The 26,153-nt window shown below is 49.1% G+C and overlaps 6 protein-coding genes across 6 annotated transcripts; 3 read left to right on the top strand and 3 right to left on the bottom strand.

Annotated features, from left to right (window-relative positions):
• Positions 1–5,652: 5,652 nt before the first annotated feature.
• On the top strand, positions 5,653–6,694 carry Aspvir_001280 (acetate uptake transporter family protein; the record flags this gene model as incomplete). Its single annotated transcript, XM_043266406.1, has 3 exons — positions 5,653–6,059; positions 6,137–6,311; positions 6,371–6,694. The coding sequence occupies 3 exons, from the start codon at positions 5,653–5,655 to the stop codon at positions 6,692–6,694; spliced, it is 906 nt and encodes a 301-aa protein (XP_043122341.1).
• Positions 6,695–8,316: 1,622 nt separating this feature from the next.
• Aspvir_001279 (uncharacterized protein) lies at positions 8,317–10,641 on the bottom strand (the record flags this gene model as incomplete). Its single annotated transcript, XM_043266405.1, has 4 exons — positions 8,317–9,070; positions 9,128–9,243; positions 9,298–9,617; positions 9,675–10,641. The coding sequence occupies 4 exons, from the start codon at positions 10,639–10,641 to the stop codon at positions 8,317–8,319; spliced, it is 2,157 nt and encodes a 718-aa protein (XP_043122340.1).
• A 2,988-nt stretch (positions 10,642–13,629) lies between these two features.
• On the bottom strand, positions 13,630–15,729 carry Aspvir_001278 (ENTH domain protein; the record flags this gene model as incomplete). Its single annotated transcript, XM_043266404.1, has 5 exons — positions 13,630–14,873; positions 14,928–15,039; positions 15,098–15,288; positions 15,372–15,609; positions 15,682–15,729. 5 exons carry the CDS (start codon positions 15,727–15,729, stop codon positions 13,630–13,632), a joined length of 1,833 nt encoding a protein of 610 aa, XP_043122339.1.
• A 1,788-nt stretch (positions 15,730–17,517) lies between these two features.
• Positions 17,518–19,082, top strand: Aspvir_001277 (uncharacterized protein; the record flags this gene model as incomplete). Its single annotated transcript, XM_043266403.1, has 3 exons — positions 17,518–17,523; positions 17,557–17,727; positions 17,778–19,082. The coding sequence occupies 3 exons, from the start codon at positions 17,518–17,520 to the stop codon at positions 19,080–19,082; spliced, it is 1,482 nt and encodes a 493-aa protein (XP_043122338.1).
• Positions 19,083–19,706: 624 nt separating this feature from the next.
• On the bottom strand, positions 19,707–20,637 carry Aspvir_001276 (40S ribosomal protein uS17; the record flags this gene model as incomplete). The annotated part of the gene is made up of 3 exons (XM_043266402.1): positions 19,707–19,775; positions 19,909–20,147; positions 20,463–20,637. The coding sequence occupies 3 exons, from the start codon at positions 20,635–20,637 to the stop codon at positions 19,707–19,709; spliced, it is 483 nt and encodes a 160-aa protein (XP_043122337.1).
• A 419-nt stretch (positions 20,638–21,056) lies between these two features.
• Aspvir_001275 (kinetochore-microtubule binding complex subunit SPC105) lies at positions 21,057–25,926 on the top strand (the record flags this gene model as incomplete). Its single annotated transcript, XM_043266401.1, has 5 exons — positions 21,057–21,299; positions 21,369–21,717; positions 21,775–24,377; positions 24,429–25,050; positions 25,112–25,926. The coding sequence occupies 5 exons, from the start codon at positions 21,057–21,059 to the stop codon at positions 25,924–25,926; spliced, it is 4,632 nt and encodes a 1,543-aa protein (XP_043122336.1).
• Positions 25,927–26,153: the final 227 nt, after the last annotated feature.

Raw genomic sequence — 26,153 nt, 5'->3', positions numbered from 1 at the left:
TCCGCTTCTCCAGGTGGTTCTCCAGACAATTGCGTCGTCGACCCCGCTTTCACACTCTTGCGTCTCTTTCCATTCTCGGCGAAAGAATCGGTTATTCGTAATTCGTACAGTGGAGATAGTACTCTGATGATTCAGGAATGGACACCTTCTGATAAATGCAGCTACCCCGGTTTTTCTGACTGGTTCGTATTCCCCACCTGGAACCAAGCTGTGAGTTGCTCATGCTGACGCTGCTAGCACCGCGCCGCCAGCTCTCAGGACAAAAGCCCAGAGTTCAGACTTAGCCAGAAAACAAAAGTAAGGGTCCTGAGTGGAGCCCAAGAGCATCTCTGAGCCCATAAAACTCCCATAACTCAAAGGCCAGTGCCTTCTGGTTGGGGCCTGAGTGATTCCTCCCAGTTCTCAGTGACTTCCGCTCCGCCGAACCGAAAGGTAGCCGAGTCTGGACCGGGAAAACCTCATCGACCTGCAATGAACGGAATCGTTTTGGAGCAGGTCCTAATTATTGCACTATCCCCAGACCCCCAGTTGTATCCGGGGTTATCCAGTAGTCTCGGCATTTGACATGGCATGAAGCCGGCTCGAAGAGGTTTGACGCTCACCCAGTCCAAGAGTATACTCCATAATCCGCAATGCTAGTCCCAAGAGAGCGGCTGCCAAGCAAGAAAAACGTGGCTGTCTCGTGGCATTGCATAGACTGAGAGAGCGTTCTCAGGCTTAGAGCAAAAATATTGAAATGGTACCCCACCCATAAAGTATCTACTTTGTCTTGGATAGCGGGACATCAGGCAATAATCGTTCCTGGCATCTTTGTCGAAGTAGGAAAGATCACATCAGTTAGTTGGTAGTCATATCGAGGCTGATCGGCGATCCCCTTTCTCATGACTTTCCTGTGGCCATTGTAAGCGAGGATGATGCCATTGGCCTTTTTGATCCTTTGGTTCACTGTCCGGGGTAAGGTTTGGAGTGATTGCCACTAGCAGATATGCCAGCCACTGTTCTCTGGATGTTCGATATCGCCAAGGTTTGAGAATGGCAAAAGTCAAAACCAAACTGACATCATCTTGAAGATCAAGTATACACAGTACGTTGATGTCAAGAGTCGGTTTGCCCCAGAGTGAGAAGAGCCCTCATTTTAGGCACTCATATGGTCCAATAAGCGATCCAGTCAGCAGCGGCCTGAGTTGTCATGGCAGGGTAACTTGTATACACACTTGGAAAGGGAGAATCAAGCCCAGGACTGGGCAGCACGCCAACACTGCCAAGGTAAGCAATTGTCAAAAGCAGAGCGAACGAAAGCGAGGTCTCCGAGACCATAATTTGAGGTTTCAGCATCAAGAACTTTATCGAAATTGACTTCGAAAGGAGCTTGAGACAAGTCTCACCTCTCGTCTGGAAGGAAGCAAGGACAACAGCCTAAATACAACCTCACTAAATATGGAATAAACACCTATCTACAAATAGCAGCGCCACAATAAAAGTTAACAATGTTAATATTATTGCTAGGCCACACCACAATAAAAATCACGATAAATTATCCGAGAACGCCCCTAACCTTAACAGAGCACAGAAACCTTAACAGCGCACCATGCCACCATCTCACTCCCAATTTCCACCACAAACAACCACCCGCGTAAGCACGCAGCTTTAATCAAAATAGGTATTAGTCTAATTTTGCAGCCACAGCTGTATGACTGCGTCTGCAGTGAACGTGGCACGACTTGCCAGTAAATATGGAAAATAATCCGGCGTTCCAACGCCAAACTCAATTGTGTACTCTCCAGTACTCCGTACCCAAAGAGACGATGGCTACTACGTAGTCTTCCCCTTGTCTCAAAGAACTTCATAATCCTGTCGAGTCTAAGACCTCTGACTCTGAGATCAGGAGTTGAGAAAGCTTGTTGAGAAATCGAGATATATCTTCGGATTCGGCTGAATCTGAAACAGACAAACAAACAGAGGTAACCTCCCACCGAGTCTCCGTGCTGGGTGACCCGCTAACTGCGCAGGCGAGGCCCATCGACTCCATTTTTCTGTAGGCGACGGCGTATGCAAGATGCAGGGGCATGTCGCAGATTTGGAGCTTACAGGAGTTAATTTGCTGGTCTCACGAACCCTGCCAGTGCGACTTCAGTTCTATCCACAATCATATGCTGTTAATATTGGGCGATTACTTCGTACTCTGCGCTCCAGGGTTTGGTTAGGAATTATTAGGGTTAGAACAATCTGGACTTGAGTAGTACCTTGAAAACAGATATATCATGCTAGTTAGTCAACCATTGAGGTGATATGACAGAGACACTTGCCGGTCAAACGTCCGATCGGCCACGGCCGAGGGAATAACAATACTGATTGACCCGTCATTTCCTATTGGGGCGATGACTGGCGACAGTTGTGCTCCAGAGGTAGCTTTAGGACGGGTACTTTGATTAAGCCTTTGATGATCTTATCCATAATGTCAGTGTCAACTGCTCTTACTCTGTACTTTGATAACGATGAGCCATGTGCGATGGGCCTGATCTTCTACGCTTGTTCATCCTGTTATGAAGCATGGGGGGAAATGGGGATACCAGTCGCATCTATTATTAGTGACCCATACGGAATACATGGGAGATTGTAGCCTGTAGGAAGAACTGTAAGACGGGACGAGCAAGTCCACCCCGTGAGATCTGAAGCGATGGCCGCAACCTAGTCAAGTTATTCGTCACTGATAATACCATAGACAGGCCCGTCAGACTTCAGCCGCTAATGAATTACCCAACAAGGAAACGACGGGCGGAAAGACGGCAGAACATCCACAGACCGAGGTGCTCAATAATATTGGTATTTGTTGAGAGTCAGAGTTGAGACTTGAGAGGGAGTTTCTAGTCTAAGTAGCCTAAGTGGATAAGTTCGTGTCTCTAGACGTGTTTGACTCTGATGATCACTAATGAAATTCTTCGAAACGGGCCAGCTCAGTTCCAGACTACCTTACTAAACTGTTACTAAACTGTGGTCTCCATTCCTCCTGCACATCATCCCCACTAATCTACCTCGTCCTGTACTCTGCGGTCTCACTTAGCCTGTCCTACAAACGCGTTCCTGCTCCTTAATCTACTACAGCAGCCGGTGGGAGTGGAACATTAGCCAGTAACCCAGCTGAAGAGCTTCAAGTCCGACAAGACGATGGTAAAGTAAAGTAGTCACTTATTCCGGCGACGGAGACGGAGGACGGAGGAAGCCGTACACTACTAGGTAGATACAGCTTAGTAGTTTGGGCCTTCTCTTCGACCACTTGGCAAGCAAACATCATCCCTTAATGAGGATTGATTATTTGTTGGGCTGAGCACCCATTTTGCCAAGACCTCTTACAAGCCACCTTTTAGTGTTGATTTGTGGAATACGGATCGCCCCGCTGACACGGCTTTCCTGCAGCTCAAATCCTTCTACGCCATAGCTTGTATGGAGTATTTAACTGCACTCTGTAGTAATGACTCTAATGAGAGAGAACAGTGGATAAATCCCCTCATGATCGACCGGAAGATCCTACCCACAGGCTACTGCATACTCAGAAAATCAAACTACAAAGTACTCCGTACAAAAAGAGAAATCGGAGATAAAAAAGCAAGGAAGAAAAGCAGAGTTAATCCTCCCCGGTGAGTAAGCATACAATGGAACTATTGTTGAGCTTTGTGGAGGGAAAACGCACCAATGACGGACGCGGCTTGCCAAGTATGCTTGTCACACGAGGACGCTAAGGTAAAAGTAGTACTAGTACCGTATCATGGATAGATCGGCGGTCTACCTGCCCGAATGGGCCTCATGAGCATCACAGTTTCCCAATTAACGCCGTTCTACCGTCAGCTGCGAGAAAGCTCCTCGCATGGGTTTCAATTTTGTTTCATCAATACTGAACGAGATGAGTTCATTAATATTGACTGAGAACAAAATTGATTACAATTCGAACCTAATCGAGAACCTGAAATTAACAAGACGAGTAAGGGGAGAAAGCGACATAAAACGAGGGTGGAAGATCAATGACGGAAACCCCGGCACAAAAACTTGCCGCGTGCGGACAAAAAGTCAAGAGTCCAAGTAAAGGTAGGATTATTAAGTTGCTTTGTCACGTTGTCAACATGCTGACACTGACAGGATACCAGTCTATCTAAGGTAGGTACAAGTCCGAATGCATGCTGGTAGTAGTCCATCAAAGCCAGGACACCAGAGTCAGCTGTCATCAGAAGTAACCTCGTAGAGGTAAGGAAGGTACCTAAACTGAGGAATGAAAATAATGCTTTTTGTCTGTACTACTCTCTCATCTGTGGTGTTATTATTATTCCCCTCCGATGATTTTTCAGATTTGCCTCTTTTCCCCGGAGATTATTCCTCTCCACTCCCTTCTGTAGTTGATCCCCCGGGTCTTGGGATTACAAATAGTGCCTCGGATATATGTAACTCGAACGAGTGAGTTTCTTTCGAACCAATCAAAGCAATGTATGCTGAGTCAAGAAAAACTTCCTTTTACCCAGGATTATTATCCTTGAGAGTTTTCCATCTCCCCATTCGTTCTAGATTGCTGGGCTAATATTGTTTGAATGTTTGATCGACTTGCTCTCAGTCTCCAAAACTCCAAGTCTAATTCTCCTCCCCGCTTTTCTTCCTCCCCTCGGAAGTAATAGAAGGGAAGCCGAACTCTTTGCAAAACGTGCCCTTTTTTCTCGGCATAATTGTGACAATTACTCGACTTGATCTTTGGTAGTGATCATCATCTCCACAACAGCTACTTACCCAGTACTAGCTCCCCATCACCCTCCTCCAAACTACCGTAAACTCGAGAATTCAGTAAGAGCGAATTTCCCCGTCTTCCGTCACAACACAAGAACCGTAGTTCTTTTGGTCCCATTCCAGTTCCATTCTCTCTCCTTCCATTCATCCATCCACCCATTCATCCTTCCAGTCGCTCTGTTCCAGTCTCCACACTCCCTTGTCGACGGGCGGAGTACTTAAAGTTAGTGCTCATCCACCAGGGCTCGCACCTTTCCACAGCAAACTGTCTATCTAGTCTGGATATCTAGTCTAGGAAGGCTGCTTACGAGCTCCGACTTGCGAGACTATCATAGAACTAGTTGGTTTTGCGCTGGTCCCTCTTCCTCACTGCTCCGTCCAAGACTAGCCTCCCTACTAACGGCCCTTCATCCCGATTCAGGTAAGCTGTTCTGTTTTTCCTACCCCCTGCACTTTTAGTCCATGTCATTTGTTGTTGTCGTTGTGCCTCTCTAGAGGGTCTGGCCTCTCTCGATATTATTTTATTTTGGTTCATATTTTTCGTTTTTCTTTTTTCCCATTTCCTTGTTTTATTTTTTTTATTTTAATTTTTATTTTTTTTCTATCTCTGAAGAGAGCCGAGAAAAAAAAGAGAGATTCCCTCCAGAATAATATCCAGCATATATCTCTCCTCCTCCTCTTCTTCTTTCCCCTTTCGTCCTTTGGATCCTTTTGCTTAGTCGTCGATAGCTGTGCTTCTATTTTGCCTTCTCAAATTCCCATCCAGCAGTGCTGTGTGGTCTCTCTCCGCTTCCACCTACCTTTTTATAATCCTCCATTCTTCCAGCTAGCTGGATTCCACTTTTATTTCAATTAGTTGAGATCGTCTGACAGTTCTTGTAAAGCACCATGTCCGTCGAGCACAACGCAGCTCTTGAGAAGGACGTCGGTCCGGATAACACCATCAACGGCACTCCTGAGAATGCCAATGCTTCGCAGCTTACCACGCCGATGACCCACGAGGAGCACGAAGTGGCCAAGGCCGCCGCTCGCTTTGGCTATGGTCCTCTGGCCAAGGTCAATCCCACCGAGTACAACCTCCCTCCCTTCGGAGGAGAGTTCCAGCCCGGTCTGTACAAGTCGGTTGAGAAGCGCAAGTTTGCCAACCCTGCTCCTCTGGGTCTGTGTGCTTTCGCCCTCACCACGTTCGTGCTGAGCTGCATCAACATGGGTGCTCGCGACATCACCGCTCCCAACATTGTCGTCGCTCTGGCTTTCGGTTATGGTGGTCTCGTTCAGTTGCTTGCCGGCATGTGGTATGTTTCTCTGTCTTCGTTGGAGCTCGAGCTCCTTGATCGTATCTTGTTGTCGCGGCCGCTCACATAATTCTCAGGGAAATGGCTGTCGGTAACACTTTTGGTGCCACTGCTCTGTCCTCTTATGGTGGTTTCTGGATCTCCTTCGCTATTGTCTTGACCCCCGGTGGTTTCAACATCGAGTCGGCTCTTGTCAAGGCCGACAATGGCAGCAGCACCATGTTTGAGAACTCCTTCGGTCTGTTCCTGATGGTGAGTTTTTCTGAATCGGTTTTTGTCCTCTGTCAGCAACCGCAGCTAACCGTCTGAAGGGCTGGTTCATCTTCACCACCATCCTGCTGTTCTGCACCCTGAGATCCACTGTGGCTTTCTTCCTGCTGTTCTTCTTCCTCGATCTCGCCTTCCTCCTGCTCGGTATCGGCTACATCCAGCGCGACAGCGCGGGCAAGCCCAACCCTCCCGTCATCAAGGCCGGTGGTTTCTTTGGTCTTTTGGCAGCCTTCACTGCCTGGTACAACGCTCTGGCCGGTATTGCCGACAGCAGCAACAGCTTCTTCGTCATTCCCGTCGCTCACTTCCCCTGGTCTCCTACCGGACAGGCCCGGAGAACCAAGACCGAGCGTGAGACCGTCTAAGCGAGACCGTATATTGAAGAGGCTGCAGTCTCCCAAGAGGAGTCTGTATCTGTTGCACCTATTGCATCAGTCTCTGTGCGTGATTGAGGGATCGGCAATACGGCACGATCCCGACTTTAATGCTTCAGATACCCATTCTCGTAAGATCATGGCTGTTTGGTTAGTTCATGTCTGAGCTTGGTCAGTCCCTGGGATTAAGCAAGCGAGACCTCTGAATCCGCAGCAGATATAGATGGTCTTGTGGACATGTTTAATATTGTTTCCCTTTTCCTTGCTGTTGGTTCCGACCGTTGGTATAAATAATGCGTCCAGGATTGGATAATGATGGCGCCTGTTGTCTTGACAATGGACGGGGCAGTCTGTATAGTTGGTCGTTGATAATGAATGTTGACGATAATGCTGTCCACTGTATCGTAGTATATCACTCGAGTTTTCGCGCCGGTCTGCAGCCTTATGAGTTGGTGCAATCGAGCAATAGGCCCAGACCATATCAGTAGCCAACACACAACCCTTAGCACCAGCTAAAGAGCATTGGCAATGCCAATGCTGGTAGTTGCCAGCAACATGCAGCACCGTCCCAACGTGCAACAAACCACCTCAGCAGTGGAATCAACTGAACCACACCCCTAGAAACAAACGTCAGCCAAATCATCTCGTAGATAAGAGCACATAAGCGAACCTACCACCAACACAGATCAAACCTAGCAGCTGACGTTAGTATAACCCAGTTAGTATACGGAGTACTTCAGTATGAACAATCAGTAACCAAATCCAGTCACATCCCATCAGCGGAGCGCATTGACGGACTCCTAGCAGCAGCAGCAGCAGCAGAAACAACTAGGGCTGGGACTGAAACTGGGCATCGCACCCTATATGTAACCTACCTCGAGGCATTTTTCTTTCTTCGGTGGCAGTAGGGGGTTCGGCCAGGTGGGTCAGCACTCAGTAGTTCGGTGATTTCTCGGGTTTGGTTCACTGACTGACTCGATCTTTTGCTGCTCTGCGATCTTTATTTGATTGGTATTGTCGCTGGTGCTGCCGTACCTGCTGCAAAATATTCTTGACTTTGCTATAATGATAGTGAGAGGGCTTCAGACTTCAGTTGTTGTGGATGTTTGCCTACGATGTAGTGAAATGCTGGAGTTACCTTATGGAGGACGGGTGAGGTTTGTACGGAGTACCTTACTATGGGAGAGACATACCGGTAAATTCTCGGTGCGGCGCAAACTCGGAGTTTGGGATGTGGCCGAATTATACCCGTTGGTGATGGGCAGGGAGTAAACGCAGCTGTTACTGTTAGACTCGGGATGTGCTATATTATCGATAGTATAACCTCCTTCGGGCTCTGATCCTGGCCAGGCCTGGCTAGGCGATCGGGATATATATCGGCTCAAAGGAGGACTTGATCCCTGTCGGCTTCTCCGTCGCTTGTAAGTTGGGTCGGGTTATATTTGATTTTGCTTCGGGGCGAGGGATATATTGCGAGTCTCTGCTCATGCACATGTGCGAGGCTACTGTACGGATGGGTGAAGAAGATGTCATGTGTCCAGCCAATGTATTCGTCAATCATGCGGTATATACCATGTCTCATTATTGTATCATACATTAGGGTCGGTTGTATATTAACACAGGTTCAACCGACTGGCGTCGGCGTCAATGTGAATCTCGTCCCACAACTCGCGCACTGGAGTCAGGTAGCAGCGATCCACGTAAAAGTATCCCAGCAGAAGTTCGCGCAGTTCCTGCCAGGAGCGGAATCCCTGGTTCCTCACGGCCGTGGTCAATTCAGTCATGAAGAATGTGTGCTCGCGGGCCAAGAGCCGCGAGCTGCAAGCCCCCACAAACAGGACCCAGATCAATAATTCCCGACATAGGTTGAAGTACCCGGCCGGGATCGTCGTTTCAAGTGCGACTCGAAGTCCGACTATCGGTTTCGAAAACACCGGACCCATCTGCGGGTAGAATTCCCATATGGTGGTGTTGTGGAACAGCAAGCACGCCAGCCGGACGCAACCCTCAATGGTTGCGTCCCCCTTTGCTTCACCGGTCGCCGTGTACCGGTCAGTGTGCAGGGCATACTCGACGTAGAGCACTTCTGTATTGAAGTAATCCTCCGTTTCTTCGTCAAAGCTCTGCGATGACTTCGGATTGCCCTTCATCCACTCCGCATACCAAATAAGTTCAGTCAGGTCGTATATCGTCTTGGACATGGCATCACCAAAGACGCCGGGTATCTCAATCAACTGAATCAAACGCGATGCAGTCCTAGCATGATCTTCACTAGGGGGTATAAGCGTAAGCCGAGAGGGACGAGCGTAGCGGACGAAAGGGAAGATTGGCTTTGTAAAGGCCATGCACGCCACTCGAATGTCGGTCCTAGTTCGGGTTAATCACGCGCGTCAGGGCCCAAAACCTTCGCTCGGCTCGACTCACCATGATATTTGAAAGCGGACATCCGGTGGCACATCGGCAAAGCTATTTCTCATAGCAACCATCTGTCTTAACCCCGCCAGATGAATTTTCAAGTAATCCGGATTCCCTGACGCAATCTTTTTTTTTCGTCAGCAAGGCCGTGAAAGCAGGGACGATGGGCCATATCATACCTCGATCGTGAGTAGGATCGACACCGCAGCAATGAGTTCATCGCTAGAGGCTTTAAGCGGGTCCGATAAGCTCTCGTTGACCAAACGGATCGTCTCTCCACGATGGTGAAAGGTGTCCAAAATCAACGGGCTCGTCTGCGCTTTGGTGGGATCAACCAGTGGAAACTCCCCGGACTCTAAGGCGGCATTAGATGCAGCGACACAGATACAGGCATGTAACGAAGCCGGATCATGTTGGACCAGCGCCGCCCAATGAGCCTGTAACCGCGGCCCAAATCGTCGTTGCAACGGATATGCCAATCGGGTCAAATTGCACAGAACTAAAATCCACTATTAACAAAAAGAATATCATCTTCAGCTTGGATAAGTTGGCTTACAGTGTTGCAGATGTCGGTACATCCTCTCCGAGAGGGGCGTATGCAAAGTATTGAAGGGATCTTTCCCTCCTTGGCCCAATCCATCCCATGGGGGAGAGGACCTTGATTGTACAAGGTCGACCGTTTGAGTTTGTGAAGGCGCACCAACGCTGTAGCTTTCCACGCTGCCAGTCCTCTTCGTGACAACAAGCTCAAAATGTCCCTCCTCTTCTTTGATCTGCGGTTGACCTTGGTCGTGTTCCTGTTCGGCCTGTTGGTGATGCTGTGTGGAGGAGATGGTGGGTGAAGAGGAGGAAGTCTTTTGCTCGAATGTCGAAGACGACGAGAGGGTAGTCGCTGACACCGCGGTTGTGCTGGAGGAATTGGAGCTGGTGGTCTCAACAGGCTGAAACGCAAGATGCTTCCAGGTCTTGCTCTTGTAACGCTTAGTGTTCTCCAATCTCTTCTTGCGATTGTGCTCTGACATCACATGGGAGCGAATGCGTTTCAGAGTCTCTTCTCGCGTTCCTTCTGAGACCGACTGCGGGTCGGTATGGACCCAGAACAGCGTTGACCGGCCATTGGACGCATTGGTGGTTTTGCGAGTCTTGCGAAGCTTCGATGGGGCGCTCTTGCCTACATCTTGACGATCGTTTGAATCCGAGACGGCGGAGCGCGACGCCGCAGCTGCATATTCGTCGGGGTTGTGTGATAAGGAGGATGACGAGGGAGCGATAGCAGGAACAGTAGTTGTCACAGCCGATGAGACGGCAGGAGGATGATGATGGAGAAGTTGAGGTTGTTGCTGTTGGTGGTTATGATAATGATGATTATAATTATTAAAGACAGTACCACCAGAAGCAGTCGAAGTAGTAGTAATGGCGGTGGAATCCCAAGCAGCTGTTTTACCTAGCATGGGTAAGACCTGCTCGTGGCCGCTGGCAGGAGAACATGCCGTTGGCTGGATATTGGAGTTCTTGGCATCCATCGGACTTCAATCAGCAATCACAGTATTTGCTGATGATCTTCATGGGTATTATTCATTGTTTCTAGTGTTGGCAAGAGTGGACAAGAATTGGAGGAAATGGGTTGGATAGTGACAATGGTGAAATGGACAGGGTACCCAAAGCCAAGGGAAAGCTGAATGGTCAGCACACTGCCCCTATCAGGAAAAGTCCATCATTTTTTTTCTAACGGTGGCCTCGGCTGAGGGTTAGGACGCGGACTTTTGACCTGCACTATATCGGTGAGAATAATAGTAATAATATATGTGGGAGGAGCAGGACTGCAGAAAGGAGCCAGCGATGGAGTCGTAGGCTCGTAGCAGTAAGAAGCGACAAGACACAGAGTTGTCAATTGTTAGGGCGGTGGAGGAGTCAATAGAAGAGGGGGAGGGGACAGCGCGATTGAATATTCCGTAAGCGCAGGCAGATGGGGGTCAGTCATTCTTGTGTCCGTCTCGTTTCTATTTTTTCACTTTTTAATTTGGTATTTTATCTGTTTTACTGTTTTTCCCTTCATTCACTTTTATTTTTATTTTTATTTTTATTTTTCTCCAGCTCAAGCTAACTCTCCCTTGATTGAAGTTGTGATTTCAATTGTGGACAACCACAACGATCATGGAACAATTTCTGGCTGAAAATATTCATGGTGCGGGTCTCCAGTGCATGTGTCCAGACTTCTGGACTTCTACGGAGTAGCGCAGAAAACTATCCTGAAGGACTTGAAAGAAAAGTGGTGATTCTGATAAGAACAGTCGAAAACACGAGGCCAGATCCCGGATGCTGTTGCTGCCGGAGACCGAGTGGAGCCCACGCCAGTATTGATTATTGGGGACAAGTCTCTATAAACGACTGGATGTCGGATGTCGGATGTCGGCATTAATACTATGAGTATAAGACGTGAATAATATAAGTATGAAATATGAAATTGTACTACGCACACATAAGCCCGATGTCAAGTGTCTAAAGGAAGAGCAGAATCATCTGCCACGTCGTGTACCTCTCATTATTACTCCCTCCTTGAATTGACTCTGCATTGAACCTTCTATCTAGTCTAGCCGTGGGGAGCGAGCAAGTGTTCTTGAGACCTCCAAGCGCTGTCATTCTTTGAGCTTCATGTCAAAATAATCCGACTCCACAATCCACATGTTTCTTGTTTGCGTTCGATCGGACACATCCTCAATTCATCGTAGTAGCCTATCTTGTAGGTTATTTACCATGTGTTTTCCAATCCCCTTGCGGCTCGCATGGTTGATGTATCTGAGCCTTCCAAAGGTCCAGCTGGCCAAGGATCAGCCTACAATATTAGAGTATCACACTGCTAGGTTCCTCGTACAATAATTATTACATGTTTGATATCTATGCTTTACTCAGTTCATCTCTATGACACAGTTCATGTGCTGGACACATGACTCAAGAGTCCCAATAATCTCCAAGCCAAGCACTGAGGATTGATTAGAGCAAACTCCATGATATATTTGAGCTCTATCTACTATTTTGAAAGTAGCTACTCCGTACAGAGTACACAATCGGAGAATCTGAGGGTCCCAGTCTCATTTCCCAACCTAGTGTAGAGATGACCTCTCATAATTCGGACGGTTGAATCTCCCTTGTTGGCGCTTCTTGGAGCCTCGAACCGAATTCCACATCCAACTCTGTGGGTACGTGACTCCTTGGCCTTTGAGTGTGCGTCGTGTCTGCTGTCATCATTTTGTGGAGTATCTACACAGTACGACGAAGCAGAAATAGAATACAGACATTTGCCTCACCATCGCTATCGTATACCAGATGCAGAAGTCATCATCCCTGCGTTCAACGTTGCCATCAATTGCCCGTCCCAGAAGCACCAACAGGTGGAAACTTGGAAAACTTGGAATTTCTACAAGTTGCACGGATCGTTGATCTGACCGCAAAATCCCACTATCGAATTCTATACAAGATAGATACTCCGTAGACACTGCTTTACCGTCCGCTCGCTGTAGATCTAATTCTGAGTGCCTTAGCGAGCCTGGGCCGTGTAGACTGTAGACTCGCGATCTGCAGGAGGGTCATCATGCCCGTCTGCAGCGTATCCGGATTCCTGAAGAAGTAATTTCGGGTTCTGCGTGTGGGCCTGGAAAGTGCATACGAAATACGGGAGTATGGTCCTTGCTTCTTTGCTCCCTTGCTTCGTTGCTGCACCATCTCGACACGGGCCAGCGGCCTACCATTTGTTGAGAACTTGGGACGTCTTGGACAATCTAACAATAAGACGACGTCGTATCGCCGTATAACTGTCCACCATCCGCAACTCTTTTCCGAACAGATGCGTTGAGGACCGCTAATGCGACTTGCTTGAAGTAGCTCTCAGGTAATACCGTTGGAACACCCAAGGCAAAGGTGTCCTGGATAAATTGGCGATCATTGGTAATGAGTGGATGGTATCTGTTGACGTTTCGCGTACCAGAGAATTCTTCCTTGGAATTGAACCCAATAGCATGAAAGTTAGAAATTATAACAAGAATACGTTTGACCCATTTTGATAGGTACCTAGGTATGATGTGATTCTGAGTATTGTGAACGTAGGGTAGGGGCTATGTGCTTCTGATTGTAAATCTTCTAGGTAGAGATACCCTCTGTCCCAATATACTAGGCGCATAGCAAACCAAATACATATCAGGACTTTCCACAAACTGCACGCTCTAAGCTTTACGCTACCGACACCACTTACATGTATCATCCTCAATTATCTGCTATGCGCTGCTTGTCTTAACGAGAAATGCGCCCGCACTGCGGACTCGCTCAATGTTACAAACACCAGAAGCCTTGGTGCAGGAATCAGTGACAATGCGGACAAGAAGTACAGGTATATAGTGATCAGCAGAAAGACGGACGCATAAAGACAGACACGGAAACAAATGATAAGATAGGCTATGTCCCCGGTCAGCCATCTAGACTTCACTTCCGGTGACTATGTATGTCGACAATCTGCTATGCTAGGCCATCCCGGGCCGTGGGAAGACTGGCAATGTTTCCAGCTGTTCGAGTCCCCCAATGGTACCCTGCTGACCACCGACATGCCAGCCCTGGCCGGTTTGTTGGTTCACAAAGGTACTCTGTCGGAAGGGATTTGTGCTTCCAGTTGGGTTCGGTCGTAAGGGTGCTGCGGCTGGAGGCTGCAGCCCCTGACTCTGCTGGGGAGGAACAGAGGAGCTTCGAGCAAAGGGATTGGTCCCTGTTCGTTGAGGCTGAAGTGGTTGCTGCGCTTGACTCTGAGGAGTCGCCTCAGTAGGGCCTGAAGTGAATTGCGGATTCACCGTCGATAGACGTCTGGCAAAAGGGTTTGTGTTTTGGCGGCTCAACGGAGACGCTGGCACAGCAGTCCCTGTCGGCGTGCTCATCAACATTGACTGTCTGAAAGGATTGGTTGATTGCTGTTGCGGTTGCTGCTGAACACCCGATGCGGGTTGTTGCTGCTGAGAAAATGATGCAACACCGCTTTGCGGTATGGGGCTAAGATGGGTTTGGAATCCATATGTCTGCGGCTGTGCTGAGTAGCCGCCGAATCCAGCCCCGGTTGGGGTAGACTGGAGTGGTTGCGGGACTTGCGCTTGTCCAAATTGGCTATTATTCTGCTGAGGAAAGGGTTCCCCAAAGCCGGTCTGCTGACCAAAAGGTGCCCCTTGAGGCTGTTGCTGGAAACCCGTCTGCTGGGTATAGAACCCTGTCTGCTGCGGCTGGAAGCCCGTTGGTTGGAACGGCATGGCTTGCTGTTGCTGCTGTGCTTGGTACGGTTGCTGGAAAGTACTTGGTTGTGCTGTAGGCTGCGGATTGGGTTCGATGGGTTCAAAGAAGTCAATCAAGTCCGCAGGGTTGGTTTTCTTCTGCGGGTTCGGTTCTGTTTGTGGGCGGCTCGGGGCGGAACCCATATTACTGGTATTCTGGGGCCCCCCAGTAATACTGGACTTCAGCGCATTGTCTGCTCCACCATTCTTTACGCCTTTCCGAGCCAGGTACTCCCTTCGGCGAAGGTTGAAATCCGGATCATTGAGATCATCCTCAAGAAGGCGCGTCAAGTCCGTCGAAGCGTGTTTGAGTTTGGGTATTTCCAATCTGGTTGCGGATTGGAAGTGCCTAGCAACTCCCAGGAACTTTACAACCTCCTCCGTTTGCGTGGTGAAGGTCTTGTAGATCTCTAGAGCGCGCTCGCTGTCTGGTCTCGACATTTCAAAATAGTGCTCTAATCACCGATCGCGTTAATGCAGGTCACCACATGTCGGGACAGGGAACTTACCTAGGACATTTATTGTACCCTCATTCATGACCGAGTATAGAGTCAGGAGATCCAATGTAAGCAACCGGAAGGCTGTGAGTGTAATTTCATTTTCCACTTCATCTGTCAGAAGCTGATGGTGAAGTGTCAGTCACGGGTTTAGCACCGGTCACAGTAAGGTGAAGACCCACGTCGCAGCGTAACAAAGCCTTGATCTGCTTCTGAACAGTCTCTGTTTCTCTCAGGAGACCCTTTTCAACTGTCAATCGCTTCATCCGTCCTTGTCCGCTCCGAACGTAGTCGGTCTTTGTAGCTTCGAATGCTTTTGCGCGCGCCATAAGGTAATCGGCATATCTTCGGATGTTATGCCCTTGTGATTGTACTACAGGCATGAGCCATCAGCATTGAACACGCACATTCGTCAAAATCCTTCCGTCCATTCAAGCTCGCAGCTTGCGCACTAACCTTCTGAGTATCCGCTAATTGCTAATTTGGTTGGGTTCTCCGCCATGAACTGTAATGTGGCATCCAATTGCCCCTCTCGTATCATAAGATGCACGACAATTAGCGCCTTGAACACAATTGTCCATGTTGAATCGCGGAGTCGAAGTTGCAGCGTCCGGAAAATCTCTGCAACACCAGCCTCGCCCGTATGGGTCGCAACCAGAATGTGTTCGATGTATTTTGATTTAGGAGCCGCAAGCTGTCCATCGAGAAACGTATTAGTGATCCTCCGAGATAGTATTGACGAAACGAATAAATTTATCTGACTAACCTTGACCTTGGTAGCTCCCTTCACGGATTTCTCAAAATTTTGAGACATTGTCAGCAATGGTTAGGTGCCGAACTTGGGTAGTAATAAGAATCAGGGGACCGTCGCAATGGCCCCAATAGCGGGACTTGTTTGGACTTCAGAACCGTGCCTGCGGAGCGAAGAGGAATTGCAAGTTGTATCGGAAAGGGGTCTAAATCGACATGTGTACATGAGCACCAAATTTGATCATGATGGTTCAAGAAGCCATGCTGCGCAGCCACTGATTATCACGGAGTAGTCAGGAACAGAGATAAGAGGACACTGGTCACAAGGCCTTCAATCGAGGCGGAAATGCCGGATTGATAAAAATTGATGGAAATTAAATCGCACGGGTTAATGAAGAGCCTGGTGCTGGTGGTTGATTTACTGCAAGAGCTTGAGCTCGTTGGCTCGGTGGTGTTTGGTAGACGAACGAGCCGCGGTGGAGCTCCTGGCTTTGATGATGATGACTTTCCGGCTACTCCAACATGGCTAGTGCTGGCATGAGTATCGGGTCAACATCTGTGACGCAGTTTGATAACCGCCAGTATACCAACCAACAATTAAAGCTTCAGCTCGCTCCCCATCATTTATTTCACTCTGACAATGAACGCACTTTATGGACATCTACATCCATTTGATCAACTCAAAAGTTCCCAAATCAAGTATAGTTTTGCAATGTACAGCTCTACAATATAAATATGCCCATCACTGAATATATTCTCATGACACACTGACAGAAAACCATGCAACGTTGATGCTCTTGTCTTAGTGCCTCAATCAAAATTGAGCAAGTAACCATTCATTCACTTCGCTCTTTTAGAGTGGGATGTTGGTTAAACATGAGAAATGGCAGTGGGCAAGGGAGTCCTGACCTCTCCTCCAGCCTATGTCCCGTACCTCGACTGAAGCTCAACAACACTTCTTGGTTTACAGCAAATTCAGGACCTCATTACGTCTGATCTGACTCCCATGGATATGAAATCTTTGACCACCTTATGACCATCATTTCATGCCACCTTTCTGTCAAATGTTGGTGTGCGATCCCAGCCAGCTGCCCCAGTCACTTTACAGATTCTCTGTGACTACGGAGTACTCTTTACTATGAACCTTACTATGGTCCTCAGTCTAGCCTCTACCTTGTGTTGGTCCGCTCGCTTCACCCTCTCATCCACTCTCTAATCATCTTTGCGGAATACTTTCACTTGTGTTGGTTCCTACTCTCTTACTCTCAACTACTCTCTCATCCATCTTACACAATATTCCACCTGCGTTGCCTCCATTATCTCACTATACCTCTACTTTCTGTCCTCCCCAAGATCCTAGTGGATTACCTGGAAGACAGCCTTCAAAATGCAGCTCGACTTCTCGATCAGGCTTCCCAAAGTGCCGTGGAATGATGAAAAGAGAATATTCCTATGCTGTCTCTATAAATTTTTTAAGAAGGACAGTACTGCATTCAAGGAAATCTTCAATGCTAAATACAGAAGGGATTTAGAGAACAGTGGCTTCCCTGATGGGAGGACTTCTAGCAGAAGATTGAAAACTCAATGGAAGGACATGAAGCGACACGGGGATCCTATTTGGGGCCGTGTCCATAAATCTCCTCTCACTCACGTCGATTGGCTACCAATTAAGGACACGATCATCGATATTGCTCAATCGCTTGGGGTCTCGCTCACTGAGAAGGAAATCGATGACATAGACACGTCAGGGTACCGCGCAAGGACGGCCAGATCTCTGGGGACCAGTGCTCCTGATTCAGCTTCAACTTCAACTTCAGCTTCCGCTCTAAATTCAAGTACCGTAAGTTATACCATGAATGTTCGAGGGAAGCTTCCTAAATATGGATAGCAGGACTCTACGCCACTCACAGCTACAATTATTGATCACCAAAAGAACTCCTCGCCAGGCTGCCACACTCTCAGTATCAACAAGCAATCATCATCATTGCAGCCCCTGACTAAACATGGTGGAAAGGTCTGCTGGTGGTGCTTAGACCAAGGAGACGATGCAGCTGAACCTAATGTAGGCCTGTGAGAAGCATATACAAGTAATGGTAGCTAATGTGGCAACAGACACCTTCTACTTGGACATCGCCACGAAGCGATTGCCTTCCGCCGCTTCTGTATAGATGGTCAAACGCCGACTCGCAAGGCATCAATATCCCAAAGCGATATATCGCTGGCCTATTTGTTGACTCTGAGGTCAGCGCGTTCCTTCCTGAAGACATTGCTCCAGAAATATTCGACAGCTATGTCCTGAACCATGTCAGTATCGCAAGTAACCCAAGCCCCTTCATTTCCACTTTCCAGTCTATCCTAGCCCCGATCCACCGAGCAATGTGGGGGAAAGAAGGGGCTAGGGTTTCCATCATTGATACAAGGAAGCTTACAGGCCCACTGTACTTCGCCAAAGCCCTTGTACAGCAGAACAAGATCCGAATCCCGGGCTACAGCGGAATCGGAGAATACCTTATCTGGGGAGAGATTCAGACGCCTGCGATAATTTGCTCCTTTAAGATCAGTACACTCATCCAAATTGCGCAAAAGCATGAAGATATTGGCAGAATCCTGCAACTTGACAAAATTGCCTCCTATAAACGTGTTCGGGGAAAGCTACGAACAGTTCTTTCGAAGGAGACCGGCAGTATGAATCTGGATCATGCTTCTGGTGTAAGCTTGGGTAAATTGCTCCATCTTATCAATGTGCCCCAAGAATATTATCAGATGGTCGGTGAGGGCATCCTCAGGTCATGGCAATTACGGAAGCAGGGAGACTGGCAAGAATTTTGCCAAGGCCTTGAAGTTGGATTCGCCCGGTTACCCCATACAACCTTGAGTCCATATCCAGTCAACCTGGATGCAACGCCTGCAGGAAGAGCTCTGGTCAAGGGAATTGGAACAGATTATCTTCTTCAGCATGACACCGTTGTGCAGGAAGAAGAGGAAGAGGGATTCGAAGAGATAGAAGAAGATGACGAAGATGACGAAGACGACGACGAAGACGACGACGAAGACGACGAAGATGATGATAATGACGACATTCAGTCGATCTTTGACACGCCTTGTCCAGTTCGACCAGCTCGCCCTGTTTCATCTATCACGCCCCCGGACACTCGACCCGTCAATCGAATTGAGCTCTACAACCCCGATACTGGAAACTGGTCTCTGGCCCAAGAATCACAGCAATCGACTCCTACGGAAGTTGAGTCTTTCTCTCCGGAATCCAGCGTGATTGTCTTGGATGACTTCGAAGAAGAAATTGAAGAGCTTGGGGACCTGATTATGGGGGAAGATATGCATGATCTGCCTGCATCTGAGCATCCCCCGAAGGACCGATTCGCCACGGATCGCGAGAGGATCAAACGTCTTCTAAAGTGAGGTTTCGACCGATGAGAATAATTCCACAAGAACCTCTCAGGATGAACACTACTTTGCAAGCTGATGCATGTCAAATGACCTTTCAGAGGAGGAAATAATTCCTATGTGTCGTCTGATGGGTCTCCATTGGCAGAGGTACCTCTTTCGCTGAAGGTTCAATCACTAGTTTACAACACTATTAGCCAGTGGTTGTCGTTGGGCGCTTATACTGTCTTCGTGATACCACCTGTATGCGAATTTGCGTGCTCGAGACGGGGTTCTTAAAGCACCCAGAAGGCCGTTTTCAAAGGAGCAGAGTGAAGGACAAGATAATGTATCTCTCTACTCCCCTCTCGTCGTTAGATACGAGGACAGAATAAACCAGATTCTAAGTCATGACAAGAAAATTCCATTCCCAAAGCTGCCGTGCGTGATAATCCCTTATTCCGTGGTCTGCTGTAGAAATTGTATGTAACACAGGAGGATCAAATTTTTTTGTATTGGATATTTCCTGCAGGAGGGTACCTGGGACATAGAATCGTTAAAACAATCCCAACCCGCCAGATCATTTCGCTTATATCCAGTCACGCCGCTGCCCTAGGTTTTGTTTTCCATGTGAACACCCCCTTCATCCATTATCGACGTTTAGAACTTGTTGAACGACTTGACGGCCTTGCCGGTACGGGGCAGGACACGCAAGACGTTGAAGCGGACCTATCAGAGTAAAAGTTAACATAAATGTTTCTGATCGCGGGATGACCAGCCGCTCGATGATAGTTTCCATTTCAGCGTCGATCGCTGCCGGAGAATATCGCGCGGAGTCGTTGCTTGGAGGAATTCCACATACAGTCTTGCTCAGAGGACGGCACTGGCCGACGGTGACCCAGTCACCCTCCTCAACACGGAAAGCGGGAGAGACGTGAGCGGCAAGGTTCTTGTGTCTCTTCTCGTAACGGTTGTACTTGGGGACGTAGTGGAGGTATTCACGGCGGATGATGATGGTACGGTGCATCTTGGTAGAGACGACACGGCCGGTCAGGATACGACCACGGATGGAGACCATACCGGTGAAGGGGCACTTCTTGTCTGTTCCAAATTAGCAATGTGAATATATTCCTCGACGCCTAGCCAACAGGATTTGATCCCCGGGTTTTGGAGATGAGGAACTCGAAACTCCGCGATAAAGACCACGGCACTGGATTTTGGTACGAAATCAGTCGCGCAATCGTCCCCTTTTCTGATGCCTCCTCTTTCCAAATTTTCTTGCGCCATGATTCTTGTGATTGCATTTTGATATTCCGCGCGGTTTCCTCATCCCCAAAACCCAGGTAATCGTAGCCTCTGTCTCCCGAGTCTAAAATCCGATGTCGCCGGCAAAATCTCAGATTAGGTCGCTCATACCGATGTAGCTGCCCTCAATGGCAGTCTTGGGAGTACGGAATCCCAGACCGACATCCTTGTACCATCTCCGGGTCTGGCCGACCTTCTTGCTCTTCGCCTTGGTCTTGGAGTTGAGGAAGATGTGAGGCTGCTTCTGGAACGCACGTTCCGACTGGACGGTCAACTCGGTAGCCATTTTTGCGAGAATTCAGGTCGACGAGGAAGCGAAGTCGAGCTGGATATAAAATTCGTCGCGAAGGGGGGTGTCGGGTCGGGGCGGTGGTCGACGTCGATGTTGAGGAAGATTTATTCGACGATGGCTCGATATTCCGTGGTGTGAGTGTGCGACGAGAGCACTAGACCAGATGTGGAATGGTGCCGTTCGGCTAGGGCTTTTTTGGTTTGTTTACATCGGGGGTGATCACATGAGCGGCGGCCGGGAGACGCGCTTGTTGATGTATGTTGTAGTTTGTTGACTGGGTCGGATTGATTATGCTACTTTCTGTTTGAGAACAATCCCGGTTCCTATAAACTAGGGTAGAAATCCATCTTCGATCAGTGATCTTGGAGATCGCTTAGACATTTTCTTGTCTATGTTCTTCTTCACCTGCCCTCATGGCGTCCAGAGGTGACTCCGCGGGGTCGGGTCGTCCACGATCTCGCCGTTCCATTGCCCATGTACCTCGTTCGAGATTGACGTCTGGGATAGATAAAGAGAATGCCACAACAGATATAGGTGCGGTCCAAAGTCAAGATGGCTTTGCGAAACATGCGGGAAAAGATAAAAAGTCCCGCAGTAAGAGCTTAGGACCTGGTGGTTTGGATGCGCTCCAGGATTCAAATGGCAATCGGCGCAAGGTATCTTCCTGGCCGCTCAGAATTGTTTCTTTTTTTGTCAGACATGATATTGACTGAAATATAATTTAGTCTACCATGGCTTTTCCGCTCAAATCTATTCTCAAACCGACAATTCCTGTCTCTCCAGTTCGAAACATTCCGTCTTTCGAAGAAACGCGCAAACAAACTCCGGCGCGCGGCGCACAACAGGACGGTGTCCAGGGCAATAGTAATGATCAAGGGAAAGAAGATCTATTGGTAGACATTGATACTCCCGCGCAGCCGCCGGTGTCTGGCCCGGAAGATCCAGCCAATCCCTTCGATACCTTCAATGCGTCGTCCGCGATCGCCGCCGCGAGGGAGCAGGAGGAGAAGGAGAGGAGAGAGCGTGAGCGTCAGATTATACTGGAAAAGAGAGAAGCGCGCCGGAAATCGATGGGTTAGTCAATGTCTTTCCTAGGAGCCCTACGGTTGGCTAACATTTGTCCGCGCAAAGCGAACCGCCGCGTTTCTTTCGCTCCGGAGGCGACACTACACACGTGGAACGTTGTCGAAATTCCTGATGATTCCACTTCCTCATCTGCTTCTAACTCCACACGGCGTGCTTCGTCCCTCGCTGAGAACCAAGCGCCGACACAAGCATCCAATCAGAGAGAACCCCCGTCCACACCTGACACTGTAGCGGAATCAGACATTGCGTTTTCTCCAGTGGAGTATCCGAACCTGCAAGAGCTCAGGAACCGTTCAACCTCAGTGTATGATGAACCTTCAACTTCGCAAGATCTGTCGTCTAGTCCATTCAGCGGAGGCTCCGCAGACGGCTTGGAGGATACTGGCCTTCAAGACGTTGCAAGGGAAGATGACGATGACGACGATGATGACAGTTCCTCAGGTTCTGGATTTGATGGGGAGAGTACCGCGATGAGTATGGACGACATGTCTGTTCATTCAGCTGCGAGTGTCCGTTCAGATCGGTCGGGCTCCAGTACCAGTTCCAGCGCCCGCCTGAACGAGGCCTTACGCCAAGCAGCTAAAGAAGCTGGAACGAGAGGCATTGACTACGATGAGGATGGAGAGATGTCAATGGAAATCGCTGACCAAGAAATCACTGGCGCTTTTCAGCCTTGGATCAAAAAGGGCCAAAGGCAAAGTTTTGAATGGGAGGATATCAGCGCTTTGCATGACCAAGAGAATATCAATCCATCGCACGCCTCAATACAATCATCGACTGTTCCCGATGGTTCCTCCCATATCGGGGACGAAGACCTCAGCATGGAGGTAACGAATGCAATTGGGCGTATCATCCAGCCAAGTCATCGCCAGAGCACCGTCCGGCGCAAGTCAACGAGCGAACAGACAGACTATGATGAGCAAACAATGGAATTCACAAATGTGATTGGCGGCATCAAACAATCTACATCTCCCGCCAGATCCGCAGGCGGCGAAAGTAATGCTAGCGACGAGGAGATGACAATGGAATTCACCTCTGTTGTAGGAGGTGTTCTCAACAAACCATTTCAGGCTCAACGTGCTGAGGAAACAAATACCACTGGCTGGAACAATGAGGATGATGGTGGCAGCATGGAAGACGATGCAGACATGGAGATGACAGGGGCAGTTGGTGGCATTCTTTCGGCAACAGGGACTCGAGATGGGCAGGACGACGACCAGACGACTGGAATGGAGCTTACAACTGCCGTGGGAAGAATTTTGCCGACGGGCATCGAGGGTGTCGACGAAAACCAGGAAAGGGAAGATGCGAATTCAGAGTCGGAAAATGAACAACCGGGAAGTTCTCCCTTCCAGGAGAATGTTCGGCGATCCCCCTCAAAATCTCCAGTTTCTTTCCACTTGGCTGCTGTCGCCTCCGAAAGTGGAAGCCCCAGCTTAGCCAGTGTAAGACCTCGATCAACCAGGCAAAGCCTGAGCCGTCGAATGTCGAACACGCCATCGGGACACTCACCACACCAATCACCAGTCAAGAATACATTGACTTCACCAAAGGACTCGACACCCCAAGCCAGTCAATCCATGACGCCCAGCAAAACTCCTTTGAGCACGACGAATAACCGAAGTGCATCACCGAAGAAGCTATTTCAGCCCGAAACCCGCCGTTCTGCTAGCAAGGATAAATCCCCTGGCCGCAAGAGTCTCTTTGGATCTACTGCGGTGACCGGTGAAGCCGTTCCCCTTTTTGTATTGCGTCCTCACGAGAAACGGCGTTCATCCGGTCTGGGAATTGACAAAGAAGGCCTAGGCTCGCCTCGCGTGGCTGCTATGCTCGATGGAAGACGATCAATCGGAGAGGAGGCTCCGCGCTTCGTTCCTCAGGAGCAGCCCAAATCGGGTGTGCGCTTTGAGGATCCTCTGAAACTTCAAGAAGAAGTCGACATGGAGCGTGAAGAAGAAGAGAAGCGGGAGGACGGTCATATCCCCCCGCTGCAGTTGGATCCTACGGCGAATTTGAAGGATATGATTTCAAGCCTCACACCAAAGAAGAACAAGCTCCGCGGCCGCAAGAGCTTACATGTGGGTGCTGCCCGGGGTTTATTGGGCAAGCGACCCGTAGAGCTAGATCAGGATGATGAAGAGGACACCGACAATACTCCTAAGCGCTTGAAGGGTCGCAACGCCAGCCCAGTGAAGAGCATTAAACTTCCAGCACCGCCGACAAAGGATGAGACGGTCGGACATTTGAAGCGCTCACCCGCTCGTAAATCTGTTATCGCACCACCCACTGAAGGTAGCACGACTCCAAGTCAGGAGCCGAAGACCAGCTCCTTGTCGCTTACTCCGGCGAAAGACGTATCGGAGTCTTTCAACTCCAGTACAGAGTCAACATCAGCTGAAGAGGGAACCGTCGCTCCACAAAATAGCGAGCCCGAGTTTGAACCTATTCAGCTACAGGATTTCTTGAACATGACTAACATCCATTTTATGGAGCTGACTACAACAAAACGAAGGCATACTACAGCCCCTGGGAGTGCGAGTAAGAGAACAGCTAGGCTCTCTGCCGAGTCCAAGGCCGCCACAGCCAGTTTTGAAGATTGTGTCGCTGCCGGTTTCTGTACTGTGCCCATGCTTGAGTTGTATCAGCATGTAAGCTGCCTGCTTTTCCCTTGGCCTAGATGTATACTGACTCCCACTTAGTCCTGCCGCGAGTTGAAATCCTACATCTCTGAAGGCCGACAGGTGATTCGATCCATTGAAGCCGAGACATACGCTGAGAACCCGCCCCTCTTCCGAGAATATGCCACTGCTCCGCCAGACATCCGGCTCTTGATGGACAACCAGTTCCGGAACGTGAAGGCCCATGCTAGGTTACTCAGCAAAGCCACATGGTACGAATGGCGTATGAAGCTTCTTGACGGTCTGAAAGAAGGCCTCTACCGGCATGTAGATGAGATGAAGACGGATGACGATCTCTTAACAAAATATGAGACCCTGCTCGATGGCGTAGTACCTTCTCTCGTCGAGAAACAATCTGCGCTGCAAGAGGAGGCCGCGAACCTACAGCAACTTGCGGATGAGATGGAGAGTTGTGACCAGGATGAACTGCAAAATGCGCGGGAGAAGCTCACCAGCCTAGAGGATGAGATCGAGCTGAAGAAGAAGCAGCTGCAGGAGCTTCAAGGCCAGGTGCAAGAGAAGACCAACAGTCTTGAGTCGGGAGCGGAACTCAAAGCCGAGTTCTTGGCGCAGATCCAGGAAGCTGAAAGGGTAAAAGAGGAGTGTCATGGCTGGAGCGCCAAGGAAATCAGTGACTTGAAGGGTAAGCTTTCTCGCTCCCTTGAAGATTATGTATGCTCGACGATTACTCACAATCTTGATAGAATCCGTTCGGAAGATTGAGCTCCAGACAGGCTGGTCTATTGTATCAGCCACCTCCTCTGGCTCACCCGCAGGCCCATTGTTGACCATGTCCTACCGGGAGCAGCTTCAACTCGTCTTCCACCCGGCGACCTTTGCTACTGAAAACGCAGCTCAACCGCCGTCCAGCATTGACGAGAAGCCAAACCGGCCTCTTGAGTTGAAATATCACCCGAGTGACGGCGGCAAGTCCGCAATTCAAGCGCCGCAGCTATCTCCTATCGCCTTGTTAGTCCTCAAGTCTCTTCAAAAGCACCTCAAAACCCTACAGCCCAAGACAGCCACGATTGCTCCGAAGCATCTCTTGCGCTTCATATCCAATGCTTGGAACTCCGTGCTCAACCTAGAGGAAGAAGCCCGCATGCTTGAATTCTGCGGCGTAACCAAAGTCAAGCTATCCGAGGACGAAGACAAGCTGTCACTTAGAGCCAGGTGCACTCTTCTCGGAACTGATACAGCCGAGGGTAGAAAAACACCCGCGTCCAAATCCACAAAGAAGCACGCGAGCAATGAGAAACGGCGAATCGACGTTGACTTTGCGGTGAGAACCCGCATCGTCCAGGGCAATGAGTCCGGGGACGTCGGCTCGTTGGATTTCGAGACCGATGTGATCGCCAGCAAGGTGTATGGTTTCGGATCTGGCAATGACCTCGGCATGTCTGAGACGGAGATGCGAACCATCCTCTGCAAGGAAATGGGGCAGAAGACTGCCGGAGTACAACTTGGGAATGGTGTTTGGAGTAAAGCCGTTCGCATGCTTACCGGGACTGCTTTCTAAAGTACCTGTGGATGGACAAGGAGTGGGTAGGGGTGTTTACGGCGTTTAATTGGCTGATTGCGTAATTGAAGGGCCAAACGTGATTGTACATAGGTGTTCGGAGATCTTTCGTTTCAGGGTCGGCGTTTGTTGATTGAACGGCCTTCCTGAAGATATCTCATTTGTACATGGAAAGCTTGCTATGATGTTCGAATCGGCAAATTTCGAGAGTAGAAAGTATGTATTGC

The sequence above is a fragment of the Aspergillus viridinutans genome (genome assembly GCF_018404265.1).
Source record: "Aspergillus viridinutans IFM 47045 DNA, scaffold_1, whole genome shotgun sequence".
NCBI classification, from domain to species: domain Eukaryota; kingdom Fungi; phylum Ascomycota; class Eurotiomycetes; order Eurotiales; family Aspergillaceae; genus Aspergillus; species Aspergillus viridinutans.
The sequence above is the reverse complement of the archived record's forward strand: the minus strand, read 5'-3'. Positions and strand labels throughout refer to the sequence as shown.